Here is a 24689-nt window from a genome sequence, read left to right on the forward strand (position 1 = left end):
ATTGTGGTATGGTAGCTTGCCCTCTTGTTTTTTTCCTGATACTTAATAGTGAACATAGTTAATCTGGGCTTTATGTAGAAGGTGGTATGTGTCAACTTATTCCAGGTATTCAGTGGCACCAATTCAGGACCCTCTTTAATTTCTCAGTCTAAACTTTCTCAGATTGTATCAGTAGTAGTATTTTCAATTTAGACCCATTTGAGGAATTTGTAGTGTCTTCTCAGTTGAAACCTCCTTCTCCCCTTCTTATCTAACTCCATGGTTCTCTCCTTAGAGCACCAAGATGAAGTCAGCAAGATTTCTTGTTACTTCCCTTTCTAATGGGCAGGGTTTTTCTGGTTCACCTTCTCCCTGGTTTTACACAGTGATGTCAATTTGAGATCTCCAGTTTATATGGGCCAAGACCTTGTTCATGTCAGTGACTGTTAAAACAAAAGTCCTTTGGTTACCAAAATTAGCAAAGGCCTCTACAGTAGATGTAGCTTCAGCTCTTCACTGTGGTTTCTAGTTCCTACTTCCTTTTGGCCTCTAGAGATTTCTCTTACTGGCAGATGAACTCAGGGTGTTTGTTATATTTCTCTAGAATTTCTTAATATGTGCTTTTGGGAGGATTTTCAGGTTATCTTCTCTGCTCTTTGCCCTAAGTGTTTAAAATAAGCATTGGCCCTATTATAAAGATGAAATTAGTCAAGGAAAAAAGGTAGATCTGGGAAGGAGGATAATTACTTGTTCATGTAGCCATTCTACTTCTAGAAATTTATCTGATAAGGTAGAACCGTACATATGGAAAATGATGTATGTACAAGGTTATTCTGTACAATATTATAATAGCAGAGAAGTAGTATGAATCAAATGTCCATTGATGTGGACTGCTTAAATAAATTATGGTACACTGTAACAATAGAAAAAGAGTGAAGTAGACTTAAATATACTACTGTGGGGGGACAGCTAATAGTGTAGTGGTTACCTTGCTGGACTCCCACATAATCAACCACAGTTTGAGTCTCGGACCTGATAGCTTAAAACTCATGCCACATTTGTGTGCCCAAGTTCCCAAGAGGAGATGGAGGAGGAGGGATTGCGGCATGGCCATTCCCCGCCTGGAGGGTGATTTCTTGCTTTCTGTCTTCCTATCCCTCCAGTGAGCGCATGTGCCCTATGGCAAAAACAAACAAACAAACAAACATAAAAAAACTCTCTTAAAAAAATAAAAACTACTACTATGGAATGATTGCCAGAAATATTAAGTGAATAAATGTAGATATAGTACATTCTGTCATTGGTTTTTTTTTTTTGGGGGGGGGGGTTGTTTTGTTTTTTTTTTTTTTTTTTTTCTTTAGGGTACATGTGCTTGACAGAAACAGAGAGAGACAGAAAGCGAGAAATCACCCCCACGGGGGAATGGCCATGCCACAATCCCTTCTCTTCTACTTTCAGGATTTGGGGCATGGCGCCTGGCGTGGTGTCAAGCCACCGGGTCCAGGACTTGAACTGCGGTCGACTACGTGGGAGTCCAGCGACATAGCCATTACATTAACTGCTGGTCCCCATTCTGTCATTGTTTGAAAATAATATTTGCATACGTGTGTGTTTGTGTGTGTGTGTGTGTGTATAAACTGGTAATAGAGGTTGCCTTCAGGGAGAGAAATTATTTGAAGGGGATATAATAATTTAAATTATATATTGTTTTGTACCTTTGATTTTTATACTTATTAAAAAGTATATGTATGTACATGTCTTTCTTATCTCAGGTATAGATAGATTGATAAACTTTCATAAGTAGTAATTTAAAAATCATTGAAAACATTTTCATAGATGTGAGCCTCATCATTATACAGTTCAAGTTATAAATCTAATCTTTGAAAAGTATTTTATACTATCATAAATTTATGTTTTTATCTATGGCTGCCACTTTTTTTCAGTTGTGTTAAGAGTTTTGCTATAAGAAGCCATTGATTTCAAATCTGGAGATTATTGGTTGTGCTTGGATAACATGTCTCATCTAATTATAAAAGCCACAGTTTTATTTTCCTTGATGTTTTGATTAGAGGTTAAGTCCAGAAGGAATGCACCTTGACTTGTCAGTTGGAAGAATGAATTAGACTGAGGGATCCCTCCCTAGTAATATTTTTGTCTTAACTCCAGGCTTAGTAGACCAATCACCCATTGCCCAGATGTGGACCCAACTTTTGACCTTCTCCCCATAGTTCTTTGTGTGACTTCAAGCCAGTGTTTTAAGCAGCCTTCCTTCTGTTTATCATTCAGCCACTGTCAGCTCAGAACTATGAGTTCTTGGCTTTTCTTTTTTTCTTTCTTTTTTAGTTCTTGGTTTTTGAATCCATCCTTTTCCCCTAGCATTCTTTTACTGTCTGTAGGTACATCTCTTGTTCATAGAATAAAGGTAGTAGAGGTGTGCCCATTAAACAGTGCAAATTAAGGTTTGAAGAGCTCCAGTCCTGTTTCAGAAGCTAGCCACTAGGTGTCCCTCTTGTAAAGTAATAACCTTTTACAAATCAAAAAAATTACTTTTTGGTTTTGGATAAAATTATAACATTCAAAGTACAGTGCAGTGATAGGAGATCCATCTACCTCTGTATTAATGTCAGTAGTACTGTTTTCCTTAAACAATTATGTAGTGATGCACTTCTGAAAGCACAGGATTGTTTTTGTTGGGTTTTTTTGTTTGTTTTTTATTTTTAATCTTGATGTCTTATAAGCAGTATAGGTTTGTACTTTGCTATAAACCGACTTTGGAAGAGAGCAAAGGAAAATGAAATGATGGGTTTAGCAGTTGTGGTAAGGGGTGGACAAGTAGATTTTGAAATGAGTTTTGGGCAATTACATAATAGGTGCTCAGTACAAACTTGTTGACTGACTGAAATGTTTAGTTCTGTGGGTTTTTCTGCTGTTACAGCTCTGATATAGTTTGATGGAAGAATTTTAGAGCAACAGCAAGGACTTAAAAAAACAGCATGAAAGAATAGAAACCTAATGTCTCCCCAGTCAGGCCTACTCTGAAGGTAGGCAGACATCATAAGGGAGTCCTGTGGCTGTATTGCAGAGGATGTACCTATCCATAGCAGTACTCATAGAAATGGAAAACCAAACACTCTTATCATCTCCTAGTTGCCAAGCTGATTCAATTAGGGGGGACTTAATAGTCATCACATCTGGTCCTTCATGAGATGTCTCTGGAATGTGCCCCTTCCTTTCTGTTTCTTAGACTTCTGTATTTATCAGCCATATTCTTCTGTGTAGACCTTCCTTGTCTCACTCTGGACTAGTAGGGGACTTCTAGGTGCTATCTCTACCTTTGATGTTTTCTCACCCCAATCACCCTAACACATGCTGCTAGATACACCTTTCTATTAAAAGATGCTTTTACCATAATGATTCCCTACTCAGAATCATTGAATACTTCTGTGCCCATGGGAATCATTAACTCAGATACTACTATTATCCATAGGCAGAATTGCCAGTAGGTGAAATTGGTCATTTCATCTCCTGCCCTTAAACTGTCTGAAGTTCTCAGGGGTCGTACACCTTTCCATGGCCTGAAATTAACTCCCTCTCCTTATTCTCCTTTTCCCCCTCATTTAAAATGACTGCTTTTCAGGTTCTTGGAAATTAATTTATTTCCGATATTTCTCATTTATTAAATAATATCTTCAGCTTATTTGCTTTTTTAAAAAGCAATAATATAATTATATTTTTTGAATATTTATTTTGTGTGAAATGTGTGAAAATATATTTTAATCTTCATGCATAGGAGAATTTTCTTGGCTAGTTAGTTACCTCTCTATGCCTATTGCCTTATCTGTGTGATGGAGACACTAAAAGTGCCAATGTTGTATATAGTGGTTTTCAATTCAGAGTGCATATCAGAATGAACAGTGGGGTAAAATAAGTCAACAGACTATTACAGGGTAGTATAGTTATTGATCTGGTGGTGTATACATGGAGTACAAGAGTAACATAGAAAAGTAGCACATTCTTGGGGTGCTGGGAGGAGGTAAGGAGAGTTATTTACTGAGATCAGGAATGATAGAATTTGAGCTGATTTTGTTTTTGTTGTAGGGTATATGTACTCACTAGAGGGGCCATGGCGGGGAGGGGGATGACCATGCTGTAATAATCCTTTCTCTTCCATTCCCTTTTGGGATTTTAGGCAGACACGCACATGCACCCAGTGTGGTTTTCAAGCCACCCAGTCCCGGCTTGAAACATGTCGCTGGCATGTGGGATCTGTCTTAACCTCCATGTTGCCTCAGGCTGAGCATATTTTTGAAGGCCAAGGATTGGTTATTTTGTCTAAAGAATTTTGTTTGCTTGTTTGTTTTTTAAGAGAAGGTTTCACTATGTCATGATCCTCCTGCCTCAGCATTCTAAATAGTTGCGACCATAGACACTTGTTCATACAGAGTCTTGCTACATTGTCCAGGCCCACCTCATGCTCAAGGTCCTCCCTGAGTCACTGAGATTGAGATTATAGGAACATGACAACACGCCTGGCTTTTAGGTTGGACCGAGCATCAAACCACATGTTCCCAGCCTGCAGAGCACCAGTTTCTTAGCAGTATGTACCACTGTGACTGGGGAACCTATGTCTAGTTTCTTTTGTTTATATTAAGTTTGTTTAGGGAACCAGCAGTTAGCGTAATGGCTATGTCGCTGGACTCCCATGTAGTCGACCACGGTTTGCGTCCCGGACCCGGTGGCTTAAAACTCACACCGGGTGCGTGTGCTTGCGTGCCCAAGATCCCGAGAGGAGAATGGAGGAGAAGGGGTTGCTGCGTGACCATCTCCCCTGGGGGGGGTGATTTTTCGCGTTTTTGCTTGTTTGTTTTTTAAGAGAAGGTTTCACTATGTCATGATCCTCCTGCCTCAGCATTCTAAATAGTTGCGACCATAGACACTTGTTCATACAGAGTCTTGCTACATTGTCCAGGCCCACCTCATGCTCAAGGTCCTCCCTGAGTCACTGAGATTGAGATTATAGGAACATGACAACACGCCTGGCTTTTAGGTTGGACCGAGCATCAAACCACATGTTCCCAGCCTGCAGAGCACCAGTTTCTTAGCAGTATGTACCACTGTGACTGGGGAACCTATGTCTAGTTTCTTTTGTTTATATTAAGTTTGTTTAGGGAACCAGCAGTTAGCGTAATGGCTATGTCGCTGGACTCCCATGTAGTCGACCACGGTTTGCGTCCCGGACCCGGTGGCTTAAAACTCACACCGGGTGCGTGTGCTTGCGTGCCCAAGATCCCGAGAGGAGAATGGAGAAGGGATTGCTGTGTGACCATCTCCCCTGGGGGGGGTGATTTCTCGCTTTCTGTCTCTATGTCTCTCTCCGTCTGGTGAGCACACGCGCCCTATAGCGAAAACCTCTCAAAAAAAAAAAAGTTTGTTTATTTTGTTCATTGATAGCATGCACATTAGAAAGAGGGAGAGTGGCACCCTTGGTGGGTCTCATCACAGGATAATGATTTCCTTCCGTTAGTCCTGCATCTTGACAGGACCTTAGGCACACATGCACGTAGCATATCTGCAAGCCAACTTGGGAATCTGAACCACAGTTGACCATGTGGGTTCTAGGACCGTAGTTTGGTTTGCTACTGATTGTGGTATGAGGCTGGGCCCATGTGCCTAGCTGTTTATCCAGAAAGAGGGAAAGGTTGGTCTGGTAGTAGGAGTTTCAGATACAAAAGTGTAGAGTATCAAGTTCAGGACTACAGAAGTAGTTAGGTGTGTCTAGAAGCTAGGGTGGGAGTTGGTAAGTGATGTAAGATGAGGCTGAAGAAAGGTCCACTGTGCCATGTCAGGGCGTTTAGTCAAGGAGTTTAGGTAGAGTCATACTTAGAGAAGAAAATCCTCCTGTTCTGTGAGTTGATTCATATCCAAATACAGATCTTTATAGTCTGTCTCCACCTGATTTCCTAATATATTCAACTAAATCTTCCCAGGCTCACCATTCTAAATCCCATAGTATCTTCCTCTTCCATATTTGTTAGCCATCTGTGAAAGTACACAGGATACCTCATCTTCTCCTTTATGTCTCTTTTGCCTGAGTTTCTATTGTACATATTTTCTCCACAGTTAATATGAAACAGATGCTAGCATTTATTGCTGGTATTCACTTTTGGTATGCATATGTCTGCTCTCCCTTCTACATTCTAGTGTTTCTAGGAAGGAGATTTATTGGCACTGTGAATGGGACAGTTTCTTTTGTGAAGGACTTTCTTATGCCTTATAGGAAGGCTAGCATTCCTTGCCCCTACCTGCTATATGCCTCAAGTGCTCCCCAGTCTTGGAATAGTTGAAACTGCTCAGCCATTTCCAGATTCTCCACCCCACCCCCAGTTGAGAACGGCCGAAGTATTTGTCAGTTACTTGAAGTAAAATGTTCTTTTTAATCTCAGTCTTTACCTGCTACATACATTTTCTTTATATACTGTCTACTAAAGCCAATACCATATAATTAACCTGTTTCCTATTATCATGTAGTTGTGGTATACTAATTTTTTAAAAGGCAAAATCTGTAACTAGACCTTTTAAAAGTATTTTTATGATGATGTGAGACACATAATGTTATGGTTTTTATTCTCTCAAATTGTAGTTATTTTAATCCATACTGAGTAACTAAACAGATCCTTTGTATTCATGCTTCCAAAAACACTTATTATACTAATCCTAATAAGATAGTTTATTTTTTTGAGGAATCATCACATTTATTTTTGAGAGAATTTAAATTTTCACTTTGAAATACATTTTTAAAAGTTAAGTGCCTGCGAATGAAGGATTGTGTAGATATTTTGTACATTTGTTTTTCCTTAGAAGTTTTCAGGATTTGGTGGATTTTTTTTTATTAACTTTGAAGTGAAATAAGATTTTATAACTGATAGTGGGAAAAATGCTTTTGTTCCTGAAATTCCATCAGCTATTTGCTGCTTCCAGATGTCCTAAGAGTTGACACTTTTAGTCTTTCTTCCTTTATTGCTTATAAACAAAAGCTAAAACTTAGGAGGAGTAAAACTTTAATCCCTTGTATGAGGACGTTTTCATGTTGTGTGAAATAGAATACCCAGTTCAAACTGGTGTGAACTCTGGGGGTAAAAGGGGCAGTTTGGGTCTCATAACTGAATGTCCAGAAGTAGGATGGATTGGGGCCAGCAGGTGGCATGGTGATTAAGGCGATGGGTCCCACATGGCCAACGGCAGTTCGATTCCTGGACCTGATGGCTTGAAAATCACAACAAATAGATAAGTGTTTTTTGTTGTTTTTTGTTTGTTTGTTTTGTTTTGTTTTGTTTTATAAGAATGCACTTATAACAATTTGATTATGCCACCAAGGACCTACTTAATTATTTATTCTTCATTTTATTTTCTATGGTGTTGGGTGAATCCTTATGGCCATAAGATGCTGCTGCTCAGTTTGGGTTACAACAAATCTCCAGAAAGAAAGTTTGTCTCGTAGCATTATTGAACAGGAACCCTGGAATTTACCATGATTAGACTGCTTAGGTCATCTGCCCAATCCCAAGACATTATGTCCAGGAATATATAAATACTGATTTTCTGAAGCCAGTAGACATACACAGAGGGTAGAGATGAGGCCCATTCATCCAAGTATGGTTATGGGTTAGGAAGAATGGTGGGGAGAGGTGGGAATAGTTGCCAAGGAGATAATCAATGTCCATGATACTACCTCTTAAAAGTGGTTTTAAAATATGGAGGCAAATATTCAAAATAAAAACATTTGAGATATGTTTACATTAGAAGTACAGGGAAATACATGGCTGATTACTGGATTCTTAATCTGGAAGGTTTATAATAGTATAATAAATCAGATTGCCTACTCTTTAAGTTATAAAACTGCCTGAGTTTGGGTCCAGCAGGTGGCATGGTGTTTAAGGTGCTGGACTCCCACATGGCTGGCACAGTTTAAGTCCCAGGCCTGGTGACTTGACGATTATGACTATGAATACCTAAAATCCCAGGAGGAGAATGGAGGAGAAGAAGTGGCATCCCCTCTGGGGAAATGATTTTTCACTTTCCCCCTCACTCTCTCTCTCTGGCAAGTGTATGTGCCATATGGCAAAAAACCTAAAAGATTTTAAAAAAAAGAAAAGACAAACTGCCTGAGTTCAAACACAACTCGGCCATTTTCCAGCTGAATAATATGCTTTGAAAAGTAACTTTCTTTTAAGTTTTTTCCTGTGTAAAATAATAACATTTACCTCCTAGTTAAAAAGATTAATTAATACAGTAGTTTCCCCTTATTAACAGTTTTGCTTTTAATGGTTTCAGTTACTTGCTGTATGGTACAATAAGATATTTTGGGAGTGATACCATATTCACATTTTTATTACAGTATATTGTTTTAAGGGTACTATTTTATTATTGTTTCTAGTTTGTTTTTTTTTTAATTGCCAGAGGGTACGTACATCTGCTGAGAGAGAGAGGATGGGAAGCATCTGTCCCAGTGAGATGTAGTCAAGTCACAATCCCTTCTCCATTTCTCTGGCCTATCGTGACTTTGGACAAGCGTGCACATGTGCCCAACCTGTTTTTCAAGGTGCCAGGGCCAGAATTTGAACCATGGTTGGCCACGTGGAATCCAGCTCCCTTATCCACTAGGCTATGTAACCAGCCTGTTTTATTGTTAATCTCTTGTTGTGCCTAATTTATAAAGCTTTATCGTAGTTATGTATATAGGAAAAAGCATAGTATAGTTTGGGTTTGGTACTATCTGGTTTCTCACATTTAGGTTCTTAGAAGATGTGCCCTGAAGAAAAGGGGGACTGCTGTACATGTAAACATCATGTAAATGTTTAGTGGAGGATACTCTACTAGGTTATATTAGAAGAAAATTATTTTTAAGTCAGGCCAACCCCATGGCTTAATGACTAGAACTTAGTGGATCCCACAAGGTCAACCAGCATTTGAATCCCAGCCCCAGTGGCTTGCAAAACACACCAGGTGTGTATACATGCTTATCCCAAATCCTGGCAGAATTAGAAAAAAGAAGGAATGCAGCATGACCATGCTACATTGGGGATGGGGGGGTGGTGCTTTCTCTCTCTCCTTTCCTTCTTCTCGCTCTCTCTGTCTCTTTCTGGTGAATATGTGGGCCATGTGGCAACTTAAAAAAAGAAAAGAGAATTATTTTAGATTTGCGAGTTATACTGCTGTGGAGTAGATTTCAAGGAGAGACTGGTTATTCTTTGGCGGAGATGGTGCCAGCACTTGGCAGTGATCTTTAGAATTATCTTCTAAGTAGGGACCAGCAGATAGCATAATGGTTACATTGCTGGACCCCCATATAGTCGACCATAGTTCAAGTCCTGGACCTGGCGACTTAAAACTCACGCTGGGCGCTTTTGCATGCGTGCCCAAAATCCTGAGAGGAGAATGGAGGAAAAGGGATTGCGGTATGGCCATCCTCTCTGGAGGGTGATTTCTCGCTTTTTTTCTCTGTCTCTCCAGCTCGTGCATGCACCAAAAACAAACAAACAAATAACAACAACAAAAAACCACTAAGAAAAGAATAGTCTTCTAAACATCTTGAAAAACCATCACATAATGAGACATTTAATACACATTTTGAAAAACCATCACATAATGAGACATTTAAATTTCTGTAGTAGGTTCAGTATTTTGAGTATCTTTTTTTATAAAAAGGAATGGTGTCTAATGTTACTAAATTTAGATATGTTAAATAGGACATATAGTCATTTTTTTCAAAGTCGGGCTTTACTAAGTTATTACTGTTGATTTTATATCAAACCAAAGTTTAGACCTGAAATCAAAGGGATTCCAGCTCAGAGTGCATCCTGCTTAGCAACCAGCTTGTTGTCTTACTGTTTTTGCTACTGAATGCACGTACTCATGTCTCAGAAGTGTATCTGCAGCCAGCTGGACTCAGCCGGACAATACTTCATTCACCTAATTTCCAGACTAGTCAGGCAAAGACATCAGCTCATTGTATTTAGTCATGAGGAAGTTTATTTGTAAATTTCAAGTAGTAGTACCCTGATCTCAGAAGCCCCTGAACTATGAAAAATTGCGTGATTCAGGAATATGAAGTCCTTAGAATTTAGAAACTGCTTCAGTTTATATATGTTTTTTTTTAACAATCCTTGCAAGTATGTTATTTCAAAAGCATAGCTTCTAAAGTCCTAGAAAAGAGAAAATAGCTCTTAATAGAAAATACATGTTAAACTCAATAATTTTAGAATTATCTTAAAATGAAAGTTTAACTTATATCTAAATTTTTATTATCTACCTTGATTTTCGCATTTTTTTCCTCTTAGAAAACAGCAGTTTTGTTGGCATGTGAAGCTCCAGTTTCCTCAAAGTCAAGCTGAGTATATAGAAAAAAGGTATGTTATCACCATTGTCTATTAAGAACTGATTTGTTTTTATTTTAAGGTTTCATATTTAAAATAGTTAACCAAATGTTTGTCAGTAGTGGAATGGGTGAGTTTGTGATCTATTCATACAATGCAGTGCTAAACCACTGAAAATGAATGATCTATAGCTGTCCACGTCAGCATAGATGAATCTCAGAAATAAGGTTGAGTGAGAAAGCAAGGTAAGGGAGAATACAAAGAATATGATTCTGTTTTTAAATATGGAGGAAAAAACCAGAAAAACTAATATGACTAAGCGAGAAGTCATGATGGATGGTGGTTACTTCATCAAGAGAAGGGGGTGTTAAGGGGTGATAGGTGAAGGAAAATTAAGAGGGCTAAAATTTTCTGTTTCTTGGGACTAGCAGTTGGCATAGTGGCTATGTTGCTGGACTCCCATGTAGTCAACCGCGGTTCAAGTCCTGGACCCAGTGACTTAAACTTATGCCAGGTGTGTGTGCATGTGTGCCCAAGATCCCGAGAGGAGAAGGGATTGCGGTGTGGCCATACCCCCAGGGAGTGATTTCTCGCTTTTTGTCTCTCTGTCTCTCTGTTTTTTTTTCTGGCAAGTACACATGCCCTGTAGACCCCCCCCCAAAAAAAAAAAATTTTTGTTTCTTAAGCTGGATGGTTTTATGGGAAATGAGAAATAACTCAAATTCTACTTAGCAGAGATTACTACTATTAGCATTATAGTGTATCCCTCAGGAATCATATATTTTAAACATGTATATATGCATACTCAAAATTGGTAATAATTTGCATAAAGTATCTTTTTCCATATTATGAACATTTTCTGATGTCATTTAAAAATTTTAATGGTTGTGTGCTGTTTGATTCCTTGGGTTAGAAAAATTTTAAAGCTGTTACTTAATTAGTATATTTACCATATGTCCACATTGTGCTTACATGCCCTATCTTTGTAATTACCACATAGATTTTAGTGAAGAAATTTGTTATTTGAAGTTGTATACTATAATAAAGAGAAAGAGGTGACTTTACAGGTAGGGGTGTATAGCCAGTAGTATATATAAATATGCATAAATGGTTGAGGAAAGTTTCTATTTCAAAAGTGACTTAATTTTGTTTAAAAGTTTAAAACGTGTGTGTGTGAGTGCGTGTGTGTATGCACACATGTATCTGAAAGTTGGAAAACTTAAAAAGCTTTGTTTCCAGGAGAATTAGTTTCAATTTTTCTATCTGATCCTGTGATTTAGAATGAATAAACTGAAACATGCATTGAAATTGAGATCTGAAACATTTTTTAGATTTTTTTATTTCTGCCAGTTTCATATGTATTTCATGATGTATTCTTTCATGTTTGAGCACAGGTGTGGTTAAAAGAAGCTTCATATTTCAGTTTTGATTCATAAGGAGCTTCTCAAAATGTTGTTTTCTTAAGACTTTGTTAAGTATGTTCAAGAAGTTGTTTTGAGCTTTTTTTCCTAAGTAATTTTTGCTTAAAGGGATATTTCGCCAACAGTGAAATTAAAGGTCTTTTGTTCAGCTATTTGAACAAAAAAAGCTACCATGTTTTGTAGTTCTAAGTTAACACTTTTAGTAGAAAATTAGGAATAATGATATAGCTGGTTTTTTTCTTTTTCTTTTTTGGATAGAGTACCAGATGATAAAACTATTAATGAAATTCTGAAACCTTATATTGATCCTGAAAAGTCTGATCCTGTAATTCGTCAAAGGTATGTTTTAAAATCTTATAACTTTCTGAAATAATTTAAATTGTTGGAATACTTGTTAGGTGTATAATCATTATGTAAAGCCATGACTGTTAGAATGTGATATGTCAGTGAAATTTACTTTCTGCCCTATTTTCTTCATGTTTACTGATGGTTAGTGTTGTAGTTGTTTTGATTTTGCTAACAGAAATACCTCGGCCTAGGTGACTTCATAAAAAAGGTAGAGATTTATTTACAGACTCGGGATTCTGGTAGCTGGAAGCCCACAGGACTAAGCTGACAGAAACAAAAAGGGTAGAAAATACATGCAGAGAGAACGAGTAGCGTGCTCTTTCTTTCATAGCAGGCAGTGCACAAGAACTAACCTCATCTCATGAGATTTAAAATTCACTGGGTTTCACAAGACCTCACAAGAGTATTGCTTCCATGATGCAGTAACCATGAACCAATCACTGCCAACTAAGCTTTACCCTCCCAACATGAGATTCAAAACATGAAACTCTGGAGGACACACTGATTCACACCATAACAGTCAGTCAGTATAAGTAACAACAGTAGCTAAAACTCACCATTTACTGTGTTCCAGACATCTTGGAAGCAGAGTATAATAAATATTTTTTTATTTAATTCTCACAGTAACAATATTCTATAAGGTAGGTTACTATTATTATATTTATTTTACAGATCGGAAAACCAAGCCTTTCGATGACTAAGTCACTCTATATGGGTAATAAACAGGGAGGCTGGGATTCAAATCCAGGCAATCTGCAGAGTTTGTACTCTTAACCCTTAAACTCAACTTGCCTTCAAATTGAACAAAAAAAGTCTGAAAATTCAGTTTCTAAGTAGTTCTTGAAGACAGAAAATCTTGTTTAAGCTAAGTCTTCATAAAGTACACTCTGCCTCCTCCCCAGAAATACAACATGGCTGTAAATGGTTAACATAGTATAATGGGTGGAAAGATTCAGTCATGGATATCTGGTTAGACTCTCTGACTCTGTCCTTTCTTGACTATGTGATCAGGAGTGAGTTGCTTAACTTCCGGACCTTCATTTTTCTCAACAGTGAAATGAGAATGATAATACCTACTAGGTAGGGTTGTTATGAAGCTTATTAGAAAAAGCATATGTGATAAATTCCTAGTACTGAACCTGACATATAGTAACAGTGTTCAAAAAAGGATTTCTTTTTTTTTAACCAACAGAAATTTCTTTCTCATAGTTCTGAAGGCTAGAATTCCAAGATAAAGGTGCTGATGAGGTTGATTTCTGGCAAAACCCATTTTTGACCTGCAGATGACTGTTTTCTTTTTCTTTTTAATTTATTATTATCATAATCTTCTTTATATTACATTGAATCATATATAACTTTACAGTATATTACATTAATTTTTCCAGAAGGAATACGATGCATATTAGTCAATATAAAAAAAGAAAATTTTTTAAGAGTGCTATTAGTGCTCTGGATAGGAACCTTGTTGACTTTTATTTTCACTGGATGATCCTTACTTGGGATATGAATGCTTGGTTTGGTTCCACAGTAGCTTGGTGTTTAAAATTTAGACTGGATGGATTATAAAATGTCTTACCTAGTTCTAGTTAAATCTCATTCTTCTGCCTTTTTTTTTTTTTTTTTAAGAGAAAGAGAGATTTTTTTGCTATAGGGCTTGAGCTCTCACCTAGGAGACAGAAGCAGAAAGTGAGAAATCACCCTCCAGGGGGATGGCCATGCCGCAATCCCTTCTCCATTCTCCTCTCAGAATTTTGGGCACACACACACATATCCAGTGTGAGTTTCAAGCCACCAGGTATGTGACTCGAACTACGGTCAGCCATGTTGGAGTCCAGCAACATAGCTATTACACCATCTGCTGGTCCCACATTCTTCTGCTTTTGATAAAAGATAGTGCCCAGACTAAACCAGAATTGATGTCTCATCAAGCAATGTCTTTGGGATAGCTAAGATAGTTGTTTCCCTTCTTAAAATTTAATTGTTGTTATTAGCCATATAGAAGGGTCCTTCCGAAAGTACCCTTTTTCTTGGAAAATACAATTAAGTATTTTAGTTTTAGTGCATGCAAAAATTTTTGAAGCCTAGGCATAGTTTTTCATATTGTGCATTTTCCATAAACTTTTGAAGACCGTCTCATACTTGACAATATGACAAAATATCTGTCACTAAATGAATACATTTTTTAAAGGTAAATATATAAAATAGGGAGGTAAATTTACTGAAACAAATGTATTTGAAGTTTAAGATGTTTAACTGAGCAGAGAAGAAAAATATATATTTTTTACAGATCCTTGGTTAGAAAACATCTTTTCCCACTTTTCTTTTGCTTGGATACGTGAATTTTAAGTATTGTTAGCTGTTTATAAATACCTACTCTTCATATAACCATTCTGTAATATACTAAAAATTAATATAACCTTTCAATGTGACTCTTTTGTTTCAGGTTGAAAGCCTATATTCGGTCTCAGACAGGGGTCCAAATTTTAATGAAGGTTGAACATATGCAGCAAAATTTAGTAAGGTAAAATTGCTCTTCTGTCATTTTTAAAGAGTATTTTCTAATTCTGTAATATAATTAAGTAACTTGATTAGCTTAATTATCTAGTGATTATACTAATTATCTGACTTATCAAGCCTAGACTTTAAAAAATAATTTTCAAATAAAATTCTAAAATGATCTTCTTCCTTCAATCTCCGATGGTTTACTGATGTAAGAAATAAATAAAGTTTTAGAAAAGGGATGATATGGATGGTGGCACAGAAATAAAATGCAGCGCTCTGCAAGGCTGAGCCATATGGAAAGTTTCCGGATTCACACTGAGAATGTTTCAATATCCTAAGCATGTACGTATCCATGATCCAGGGCTGGCTAAGGCTAGAGGTGGATTGCCCCAAGACCCTATTGGGAGTTTTTTTTTATCTTTTTGTATGTCTCTTTTTCATGTAAGAAATTAGTAAACTTTAAAAAAAATTTTTTTAAAAACTGTATTACCACAATGTAGGATAAATTTGGTTGAAAAATCATCTTGGTTAGAATATTTTAAAAATATCACTATAAGCAACTAAAAGATTTCTATATTCACTATATAACAGAGTTCTAGTGTTCAAGTCTATACCTTTGGAAATATAAAAATTTATATGACCAACTGATTATTGCATTTATTACAATGGAAAGGACACTGCATTAGAATGTGAAGAGAGACCAGATTTAACAAAATACATGATTTGAAAAGGTCTTTTTTTAATTGCCATAAGTGTGTATGCTTGCCAGAGAGAGAAAGCACTCTCCCCAATGGTCTTGCCACACTTCTTTTTCCTCCATTCTTCCACACTGTCAGGATTTTAGCATGTGCACACATGTACCTCATGTGTTTTACAAACTGCTGACTCCCAAAAAAAAAAGTCTTATACAGCTTGGTGGGATCCGGCTTCCTTAACTACTGTAATATGGGCCCAGCCTGAGAAAGTTCTTAGCATCACTGGGCTTTGTTCCTTCATTAATGGAACAGTAAATTAGTAGTGCATATTCTGTGTCAACAAGTTGAATTGCAAAACATTGATCTTGAGAGACCTGCAGTGATTTTCTTCTGTTTTATATTATTTAATTAAAATTACTAGATCAAACTCAAACTACTCGTAAATCTGGTTATTTTCTTCTGTGATTTGATTGGCTAGTATAGCTTAAAGGTTTAAAAGTCCAAGTTCAGAAAGCAAAGCTGTTTTTGAATCCCAGCTCTGTCTGCTTCTAATTAGGTTTACTTGAGTAAATTACATATCCTCACTTGTCTTAATATTCTCATTTATAAAATTGGTATGGTAATAATTACTATGAGTTTGTGATGAGAGAATAAGATAATTCATTTAGCGCATGGTGAGTGCACACTTTTATGATTGCTGTTATTTCTGCTACTATTGATAAATGGATTCTTACAAAAGATCTACACATAAGATTATAAAACTTTCAGGGGGACCAGCAGTTAGCGTAATGGCTATGTCGCTGGACTCCCATGTGGTCGACCGCAGTTCGAGTCCCAGACCCGGTGGCTTAAACTCACGCCAGGTATGTGTGTGTGCGTGCCCAAGATCTTGAGAGGAAAATGGAGGAGAAGGGATTGCGGTGTGGCCATCCCCTCTGGGGAATGATTTCTCGCTTTCTGTCTCTATGTCTCTCTCTCTCTGTCTGGCGAGCGCACGCGCCCTACAGTGAAAAAAACCTCTCCAAAAAAAAAAAAAAAAGATTATAAAAGTTTCATACATAAGAGGATGTCATATACACTAAATGATGTCCACTTTCCTACCAGTGGATCTTAAATACTTTCAACTTTATATTTTTGATCATGATTCACTAAAGAAAAATTCAAGTTTTCTATCATGTAATACTTTTGCTAGACTTCTTAATTTGGTTTATTTATTTACATGGATTTCATGCTTTAACTTCCCCATTCCTCTAAAAGATTTGGAGTCCCAAATGAGAGGGTAGAAAGTTTTATGGTTTAGGTGTATAGCAATTAAATGTAAATAAGAAATTATGCAATTCAAAAAAGTTAAAAAAAATTTTTTGTGGTTTCTTCAAATATAGTTATTCAGAGTTACAACATCCATGCTAAACAAAGTCAATAGTTGTGAAATTAGGAATCAAGCACTTATGTAATTAATAAGAAATAACTGATATAAAAGATGACTTTCTGTCTTGTTTAGTAAAATCTTGAAGTGAATTTCATATAATTCATGTTTAAAGAAAATAATTTGCATCATTCCCTTGGACTTTAACCTCGGGTTAGCCATTCAATCTTTTTTAAATTTATATTCTTCCAAATTCAGTTTCCTTCTTGACATGTACCATATTTTATCTAACTAGTTCATTTAGATGTTAATAATGCTTTAGATCATGCTATATATTTGATGAATATACTGCAATTTCAATATCATAAGCTTACTTTTTAAAAAAGAATTATTAATAATGATTATTATTATTTTTAAATTATTTTTCCACATGAGTTTTGTCAGAGAAAGATAGGGAGGGAGAGTGAGAAAGCAAGCCAGCAGGTCCTGGACTCAAACCATGGTCAGTTTCATGGGAGTTCCAGCACCCTAACCACCATACCACCTGCTGGCACCCATAAACCTACTATTAAAAGAACACCTCTGAGGGTCTTTATGAAGAGTGAAATAGCCGTCCTTCAGAAGTGAAGGAAAAATAACATCTTTCCCAGACAAGCAAAAACTGATGGAATTTGTCTCCACAAGACCAGCTTTACAAGAAATGCTTAAGGGAGTGCTACATCTGGAAGCGAAAGGATAACTACCATCACAAACTAAGCACATGAAAGTATTAAACTCACTGGGAATATACACAAGTGAGAAAGAAAATCCTTAACTGTAGAGCAAATCTTCAAATCACAAAGATAAACACTAAGGAATAAGTGAAGTACAAAATGAGAAAATATGAAATGACAGGAGTTGGTTAGATGCATACTTGTGGAATAGATTTTAAAATACAAGACAAACTGTATACTTCATAGAAATCTTAAGTAGTAATCACTTATTAACAGAAAGTGAAAGAATGAAAAGTGTTTTATGGAAATGGAAACCAAAAGTAAGCAGGATTTGTTATGTCAGATAAAATAGACTTTTAAGTAAAAAAAAATTGTAAAAAGAGAACTGGACCCATAGCATCATGGTTAAAGAACTCAGGTCTCACATGACTGACTGGTTTAAATCTTGACCCTACTGGCTTGACAAACATTCCAACCTTGTGTGCCCCAAATTGTGATAGGATGTGGAAATGGAGTGATCATGCCCCATTGGGAAAGGTGTGCTCTTTCTGATGAACACACACCACCGTACTGTCTCTTGTAGAAATGAAGTCATTATATGATGATACAAGAATCAACTTTTTAAGATAACTTAATGATGGTAATTACATCTATACACAAATATATAAAGTATATATTACAGGATCCAAAGGGGAGAGATAGACACCCCATTCCCAGGAGGAGAGATGGAGAATTGCAGAGTGATCATTCCCCCATGTGGAGTGCTTATTTTTCCTCTCTGTCTCCTACAAATGCATTGTGCAATCTAGCTAAATAGAGAATTAAGAATCTGAATTAAACCAAATGGACTTAATTTGGCATTTATAAAGCATTTCATTCAGCAGATGCAGGATACATGTTCATCAGCACTCTGGAGCATTCTCCAGGATAGACTATATGTAAGGCTACAAAATAAGCCTCAACAAAAATTTTTAAATCTTTATCAAGTACCTTTTCTGACTACAGTGGATCAAAATAGAAAGTAGAAAGAGGGACTTAGAAAACTGTAAAGATAATATGGGATTAAATATGGTCTTGGACTTCTGGGCCAATGAAGGGCTTAAGTAGGAAATTTAAATATTTCTCAAAATAAGTGAAAATGAGAACACAGCGCTGGTAAACTTATGGGGTACAGCAAACACCATGCTAAGAACGACGTTTATAGCAATAAACACTTTCATTTAAGAAGTAGAAAGGTTTCAGATAACCTAACAATGCACCTCAAGGAGCTAGCAAATGAAGCACATACCAAACTTAGAAGCAAAGGAAGAGTTAAGGATGACAGCAGAAGTAAATGAACAAATACGAAAGATCTCTGTGTTTTATTTTTCTTTTTAAAATTTTGCCAAGTAGTGTGTGCATGTGATAATAGGTGGGAGAAAATCAAAGCATCCCCCATGAGGCATGGTCATGCCCCAGCAGTCTTCTCTCCATTTTTCTTTCTGGGCATGTTTTACAAGCTGCAGGGTCAGCTATGTGGGATTCAGCTGCCTTAACCACTAGGCCAGGGGCTGCTCCAAAAAGATCTATTGAAACAAAAAATTGATTTTTTACGTTAGGAAAGAACAGAAACTGAAAGATTGGAAGATATCATAGCAAGGAGGGCAACTGTAGATACTAAAGATAGTACAGGGTGTTGGATAATAGGAGGGTGGATAATAGGGGAGGAGAGGAATAAGGAAAAACCAGTTAATTGATTAAAAAAATGGAAAAATAGATTAAGAAATAGGTAAGTTTTGTATAATAGGGTTTAGCTTCTTTTACCACGCAAATGAAGAAATTTTATGTTAATCTGTTTGTAGCTGTATTTATCTCAACATTTTGTAAACCTCAAATGTACCCAATAAAAGATTTTTTTAAAGTTAAAAAAAAAAAAAAGTGAAATAGCGTTTTAGATAGTTATCCCAGCGCTTTTCGTGCCATAGAGGGTTGTTGGGAAAGTCAAGATGCATTTTTGCATAGAAAAACCATAGGAAAATACATAATGACTTTCCCAAGACCTAATAATATATACCCTCCCAGTGTTTCTGATGACCTAGTGACAGTATCTGTCCAACCACTTCTAATACCTTTGCACCACTCAGCATTTGCCAATTGCTTGTCATAGATGCCATTGTAGGGATAACATAAAAATAAATGGCTCCAGGAGTGTGGAGAGACAATAAAAGTGCAATCCATCTTAGTTCACAAAGTTTTTATTCTTAAATGCAATAGGGAAAATAAAATTGAATACCTTACCGTTTCCTTTCTGTGTGCTTATCTGACCTTAAATAATTGTAAATAGTAGTCATTGGTTGCTGTTTTAATGGCTCTGTGAATGGGATTACTAATTTTTCAAATGAATAGACATATATTTGGAACATCATATTGCCTTTATAAAATTAAGTAAGAATATCTTTTTGAGTGAGTTTCAGCATCAGTTTGACCCTAGTCACCTCATTTACCTACTCTGTTAGCTATGCTATTCAACTTTACCCTAACTGGAAAAAGCAGTTTATATCATTTGGGTAAAATTTCCAAGAACAAAAGATTTTTTTTTCTTGTAGTTCGATTTTGGGGGGGTTGGTTTATTTTGATTTGTTTTATTTGGGCTTATTCATTGTTGTACTTCCTTTTGTTATCTGACAAGAAAGATTTGTTATGTTTCCATTAAGTCTCAAGGCAAATTGGGCTATGGCTAATGAAGAATGTGTCTACTCATTAAGCCAGTGAAATTGGCTCTTTGGTGAAATACTCTTTTCTTCCAAAATCCATGGAAATTAGAATTGTATATGATCAAACTAAATCTAAGATATTGAGTACTATAAGGTTTCTAATATAAGACAGACTGCTTGGACCAGATAGCATTTATCTTTAACTTAAAAATAAATACGTACTATATATCCATGAAGAGACAAAAGGGATAGAAATCTCAGCTTGTCTTTTCAGACTAAGGTTTCCTAAAAGAAAGGCAGAATTACTTACAGGATGACATGGGCTAAAGGGATATAGTAGTGGAGGAAACAGCTTTTGTACCACTGCATAGAAAGAAATCAGGAGCTACCTAGAGACTGGAATTCAGGAAGATACCAGCCAAATTGGTTAGACTTACTTTAACAGAGTACTAGAGAAGATAAATTTAAAACAAAATCCATCAAAGAAGTATCCTGAAATGAAGATCAAATGACTGCTTCCAAGCATTCAACTTCTCTGTTTTATTTTCCTTTAATGTCCTTTCCTCTTTTCTAATTTTATAACCTCCCTCCTTTAGGATCCTAAAGAGGACTTTAGTTGTGCTTTGGATTAACCTTTTAATACCTCAAGAGAGGGGAGGGAGTGGTAGTTTGATAAAGTAATAGGGTAAGTGTTGATTGTAAGAGAAATGTAGATTAGACTGTTTTGATACTAACTCTGAGCCAGTCTGAGTGATCATGAAAACTATTCTCACTCCACCAGATCTGTATAGCAAGATTGTCCACCAGATTTTCCCATTTGTGCAGTTTACTTGAACTAAATGATATATGAAAATACCACTAAAAATGTCAGAGATTCTAACCGAGGTAGCTTTTATCCTGAAGGTGGACCTAGATTGGAGTAGGTTAACTTCCCTATGTTTCTGATTATTAAGTGAGCCTCAAGACATAGCCTAATTTCTAAAAAAAGGTCTCAATTTGTAATTATTTTCTAATCATGAGTAATGAAATTAGATACTGTGGAGATACAGACCTACATCTTCCTCTTTTTTTGTTAACCAAGAAGTGTTAAACCACAGTGCTGTCCGTATATTGCATTCATGAATAGGCTAAGATGAACATTTACATTTGATTATATACATAATTACAGTTGTATCATTAAGGTAAAGTATATTCAGAGAACATCTAAGGAAAATTATTATAGGTTATAAAATGTTAGGCTCTAATTTAAGATAAGCATACTAAATAGGAGGATTTTATTACTTCCTGAAAAGTGCTTAGAAGGCAGAAACATGTAGATTCCTTGTGGCTATTTGATTTTAAATGTATGCTACGATTTACAGCATTCCAAGAATTTCAGAGTGAAGTCTTTTTTTTACCAAATGTTTAATGTTACCAATTTCCACTGGTTTTATTTTCCACTCCTGAAGGTGTTATGGTCATTGTCTCATGGTATACCTGATCAACTAGAGCAAATTTAAATGTTTCCCAAATTTTAGCTTTGCTATATATGACTTATTTTTAACTCATTATCATAGAATGTACATGCAGTTCTAAAGAATTTGCTACTGGGAACCAGCAGTTAGCGTAATGGCTATGTCGCTGGACTCCCACGTAGTCGACCGCGGTTCGCGTCCCGGACCCAATGGCTTAAAACTCACGCCAGGCACGTGTGCGTGCGTGCCCAAGATCCCGAGAGGAGAATGGAGGAGAAGGGATTGTGGCGTGACCATCCCCCCTGGTGGGTGATTTCTCACTTTCTGTCTCTATGTCTCTCTCTGTCTGTCTGGCGAGCGCACACGCCCTATAGCGAAAACTTCTCCAAAAAAAAAAAAGAATTTGCTACTGATCTTTTGGAGAGTTTTCTTTCATGATACATAGGGTTTGAATTTATCTTTTTTTATAAAAGCTAATGTAGCTCTTTATAGAAATTCATTTATTAATTTAACAAACATATCTAGTGAATTATCTAGTAAGTTCCAGGCACTGTTGTATAGCAGGAAAGAATAGCATTTGAACCTCTGGGGAGCTCATGTTACCAGTGGAGGAGATCATTGATGTAAGGTGCTGCCAGTTGCCACAGTATTTCTTACCAACTTGCTAATCTCAAAATTAATGGACAGTTTTGAGGTAGAAAAGGTCCTCTGGTCACGCCAGGCATTGTCAGAGGGCACCTGTTGTATTGCTGCTCACTCAAACTATTACTGACTGAAAACTTTTAGTACTGTGGGCTTTCACTATGCCTATTCAATTGTGATTTTGTAAATCTGTTACATGTTTAGCCTAGATTTTACTTGTACTTATTAATAGAATTATTTTCCATAAAGAAGTTTAGTTATATTTTCTGTTCTTTACTTTTATTTTACTGCTTTCATGTTTAATTACCATCCTGGGTTTGGTGGTTTAAGCAGTTGTAGGAATATTCTTTCTGTATTTGTTCCAAAAATCATTGATCAAACCCATTCAGTCTTCTAGACATAGAAATAAAATTGGGGTTTATACAAGAATGAGTAAGGTATAGTTTTATTGTAAGTGGAAAAGACAAAATACGTCTTTATGCAAGAGTAGACCTGAGTCTGAGAGCTTAGAGATTGCAAGGTAGTGTAGCAGCCATCCTGCTTTATCAGAAAAGGCTTTGTAGTAAATGATTCTTTTTTTAAAGAATTATTTTATTGAACTTTATTTTATTTCTTTCTTTATTTTAATTTGACCAGAGAAGGACAGAGTAAGAAAGAGGAAAAGTGAGAAAGCAAATGAGAAAGCAAGCCATCAGATCCAGGACTCAAACTACGGTTGGCCATGTGGGAGTCCAGTGCCCTTAACTACCATGCCACCTGCCAGCCCCAGTGGTAGATTATTTTATTTAAGTTGAACGGTCGAAGACTAAGAAGGGTAAAAAGGGTCCCAAGATGTATCAAGGATATGGTGTGTTGTACAACAAGCCAAGAAGTAATTTGAAGAGGTGGATGAATATAGAAGTGTGCAAAGCAGTATTTCTTTTCTTTTTTCTTTCTTTCTTTTTTTTTTGGTAAGGTTTCTGCCATAGGGTGCATGTATTTATCAGAAAGAGACAGAGAAAAGGAAAGTGGGAAATCACCTCCCCCAGGGGAATGACCACACTGCAGTCCCTTCTCCATTCTCCTCTCAGGATTCTGGATGCACACAAACACACACCCAGTGGGATTTTCAAGCCACCAGGTCTGGGACTCAAACCACGAAGTCAGCCATGTGGGATCTAGCTTCCTTAACCATACCACCTGCTGGCCCTTGCAGAGCAATATTTGGAAACCTTTTTAAAATTAGGTTGAAGTTTAGGACCAGACACTTGCTAAGTTTGGATTTCATCCCATTGGCAGTTGGAAGCTTTAAAAATAAAGCAGAAAAATCAGGACTTGGTGACCAGTTGGCTATAGGGAATGATAAATAGGAAGTACAGATGACCAAGGTTTCTGGCATAGATACTGTTTACAGAGAGATAGAGGTAAGACTTTGAGTGACTTAGGGTTTTGGAGTTTCAGGTAGAGGTGGCATAATTTTCTGGAATATTATTTTTAAAAAGAATGTCCCTTCTACAGTAATCCTTTATTATTAGAATCCCTTCAGAGCAGATCTGCATTTCAATAATAAATAGTAATATTATCCTTCCAAAACACATAATCTGTTGAGAAATAGACCTTATTTTAAGAGGTCCCATTTAACTTTTTAGATCAAAAGTCTTATCATTACAAATATTAAATTAGAAAAATATTAGACATAGGGTGATGCTTTTAAAACCTAACCTAAATTATGAATTGTTCCAAAATAATCTTTTTGCTTTTATGCAAAAACCTATTTCAAAGATTTTCTATAAAGTCAAAGTAATGTTTTTAACTTGATAGACTTTGTTTTCCCTTCTGAAAGTGGGGATGAAGACAGCACTTAGTTGTTGTAAAGATTTTTAAGTTTCTTTCTTTTGTGAGATAAAAGTGAGAGACAAGCACTTTGAAGAGGGCCTCATGCTACAAAACCACCACCAGCGCATTACCCCCTCACTCTACCATCTTTCCAGCCAGTCAGGATTATGGCCACATGCATGCCCAGCATGTACAGGTCCACCCAGGAATGAACGTCAGTCTTGTGTATGGCTCTAGCCTTTTAGAGTGGCATGCCACTGTGACTGGGTCAGAAGATGAATTGGAGTTAATACAAGTCAGCTACTTAGCATAGTGCCTGGTACAGAGCAAATAAATGTGTATTTATTTTAGCACACTCTCAATAATATGTATTATTCGAGTATTTAAGAGTTACAAGTAGCAAAACGAATATTCAGGTCAGCATCTTTTTTTTTTTTTTTTTTGAGAAGCACGTGTGTACACGCCAGAAAGACAGAGAGACAGAAAGCGAGAAATAACCCCCCAGGAAGGATGACTACACCGCAACCTCTTTTCCTCCATTCTCCTGTCGGGATCTTGGGCACATGTGCAAACACACCTGGCGTGCGTTTAAGTCACTGGGTCCAGGACTCGAACCGTGGTCCACCACATGGGAGTTCAGCAGTATAGCCATTACGCTAACTGCTGGTCCCAGGTCAGCATCTTTTTT

General features: G+C 36.7%; 1 protein-coding gene across 1 annotated transcript in view; it reads left to right on the top strand.

Moving 5' to 3' along the window:
* The window catches only part of ZNHIT6 (zinc finger HIT-type containing 6), a 61525-nt gene that overhangs the window by 18136 nt on the left and 18700 nt on the right, over positions 1-24689 (top strand). Inside the window, exons 6-8 of the mRNA XM_006149438.3 lie at positions 10317-10385; positions 12032-12112; positions 14565-14642. Coding sequence (XP_006149500.1) covers positions 10317-10385; positions 12032-12112; positions 14565-14642 — 228 coding nt within the window. The remainder of the gene's footprint in view (positions 1-10316; positions 10386-12031; positions 12113-14564; positions 14643-24689) is intronic.

The sequence above is a fragment of the Tupaia chinensis genome, unplaced genomic scaffold, assembly GCF_000334495.1.
Source record: "Tupaia chinensis unplaced genomic scaffold, TupChi_1.0 Scaffold000263_1, whole genome shotgun sequence".
NCBI classification, from domain to species: Eukaryota; Metazoa; Chordata; class Mammalia; order Scandentia; family Tupaiidae; genus Tupaia; species Tupaia belangeri.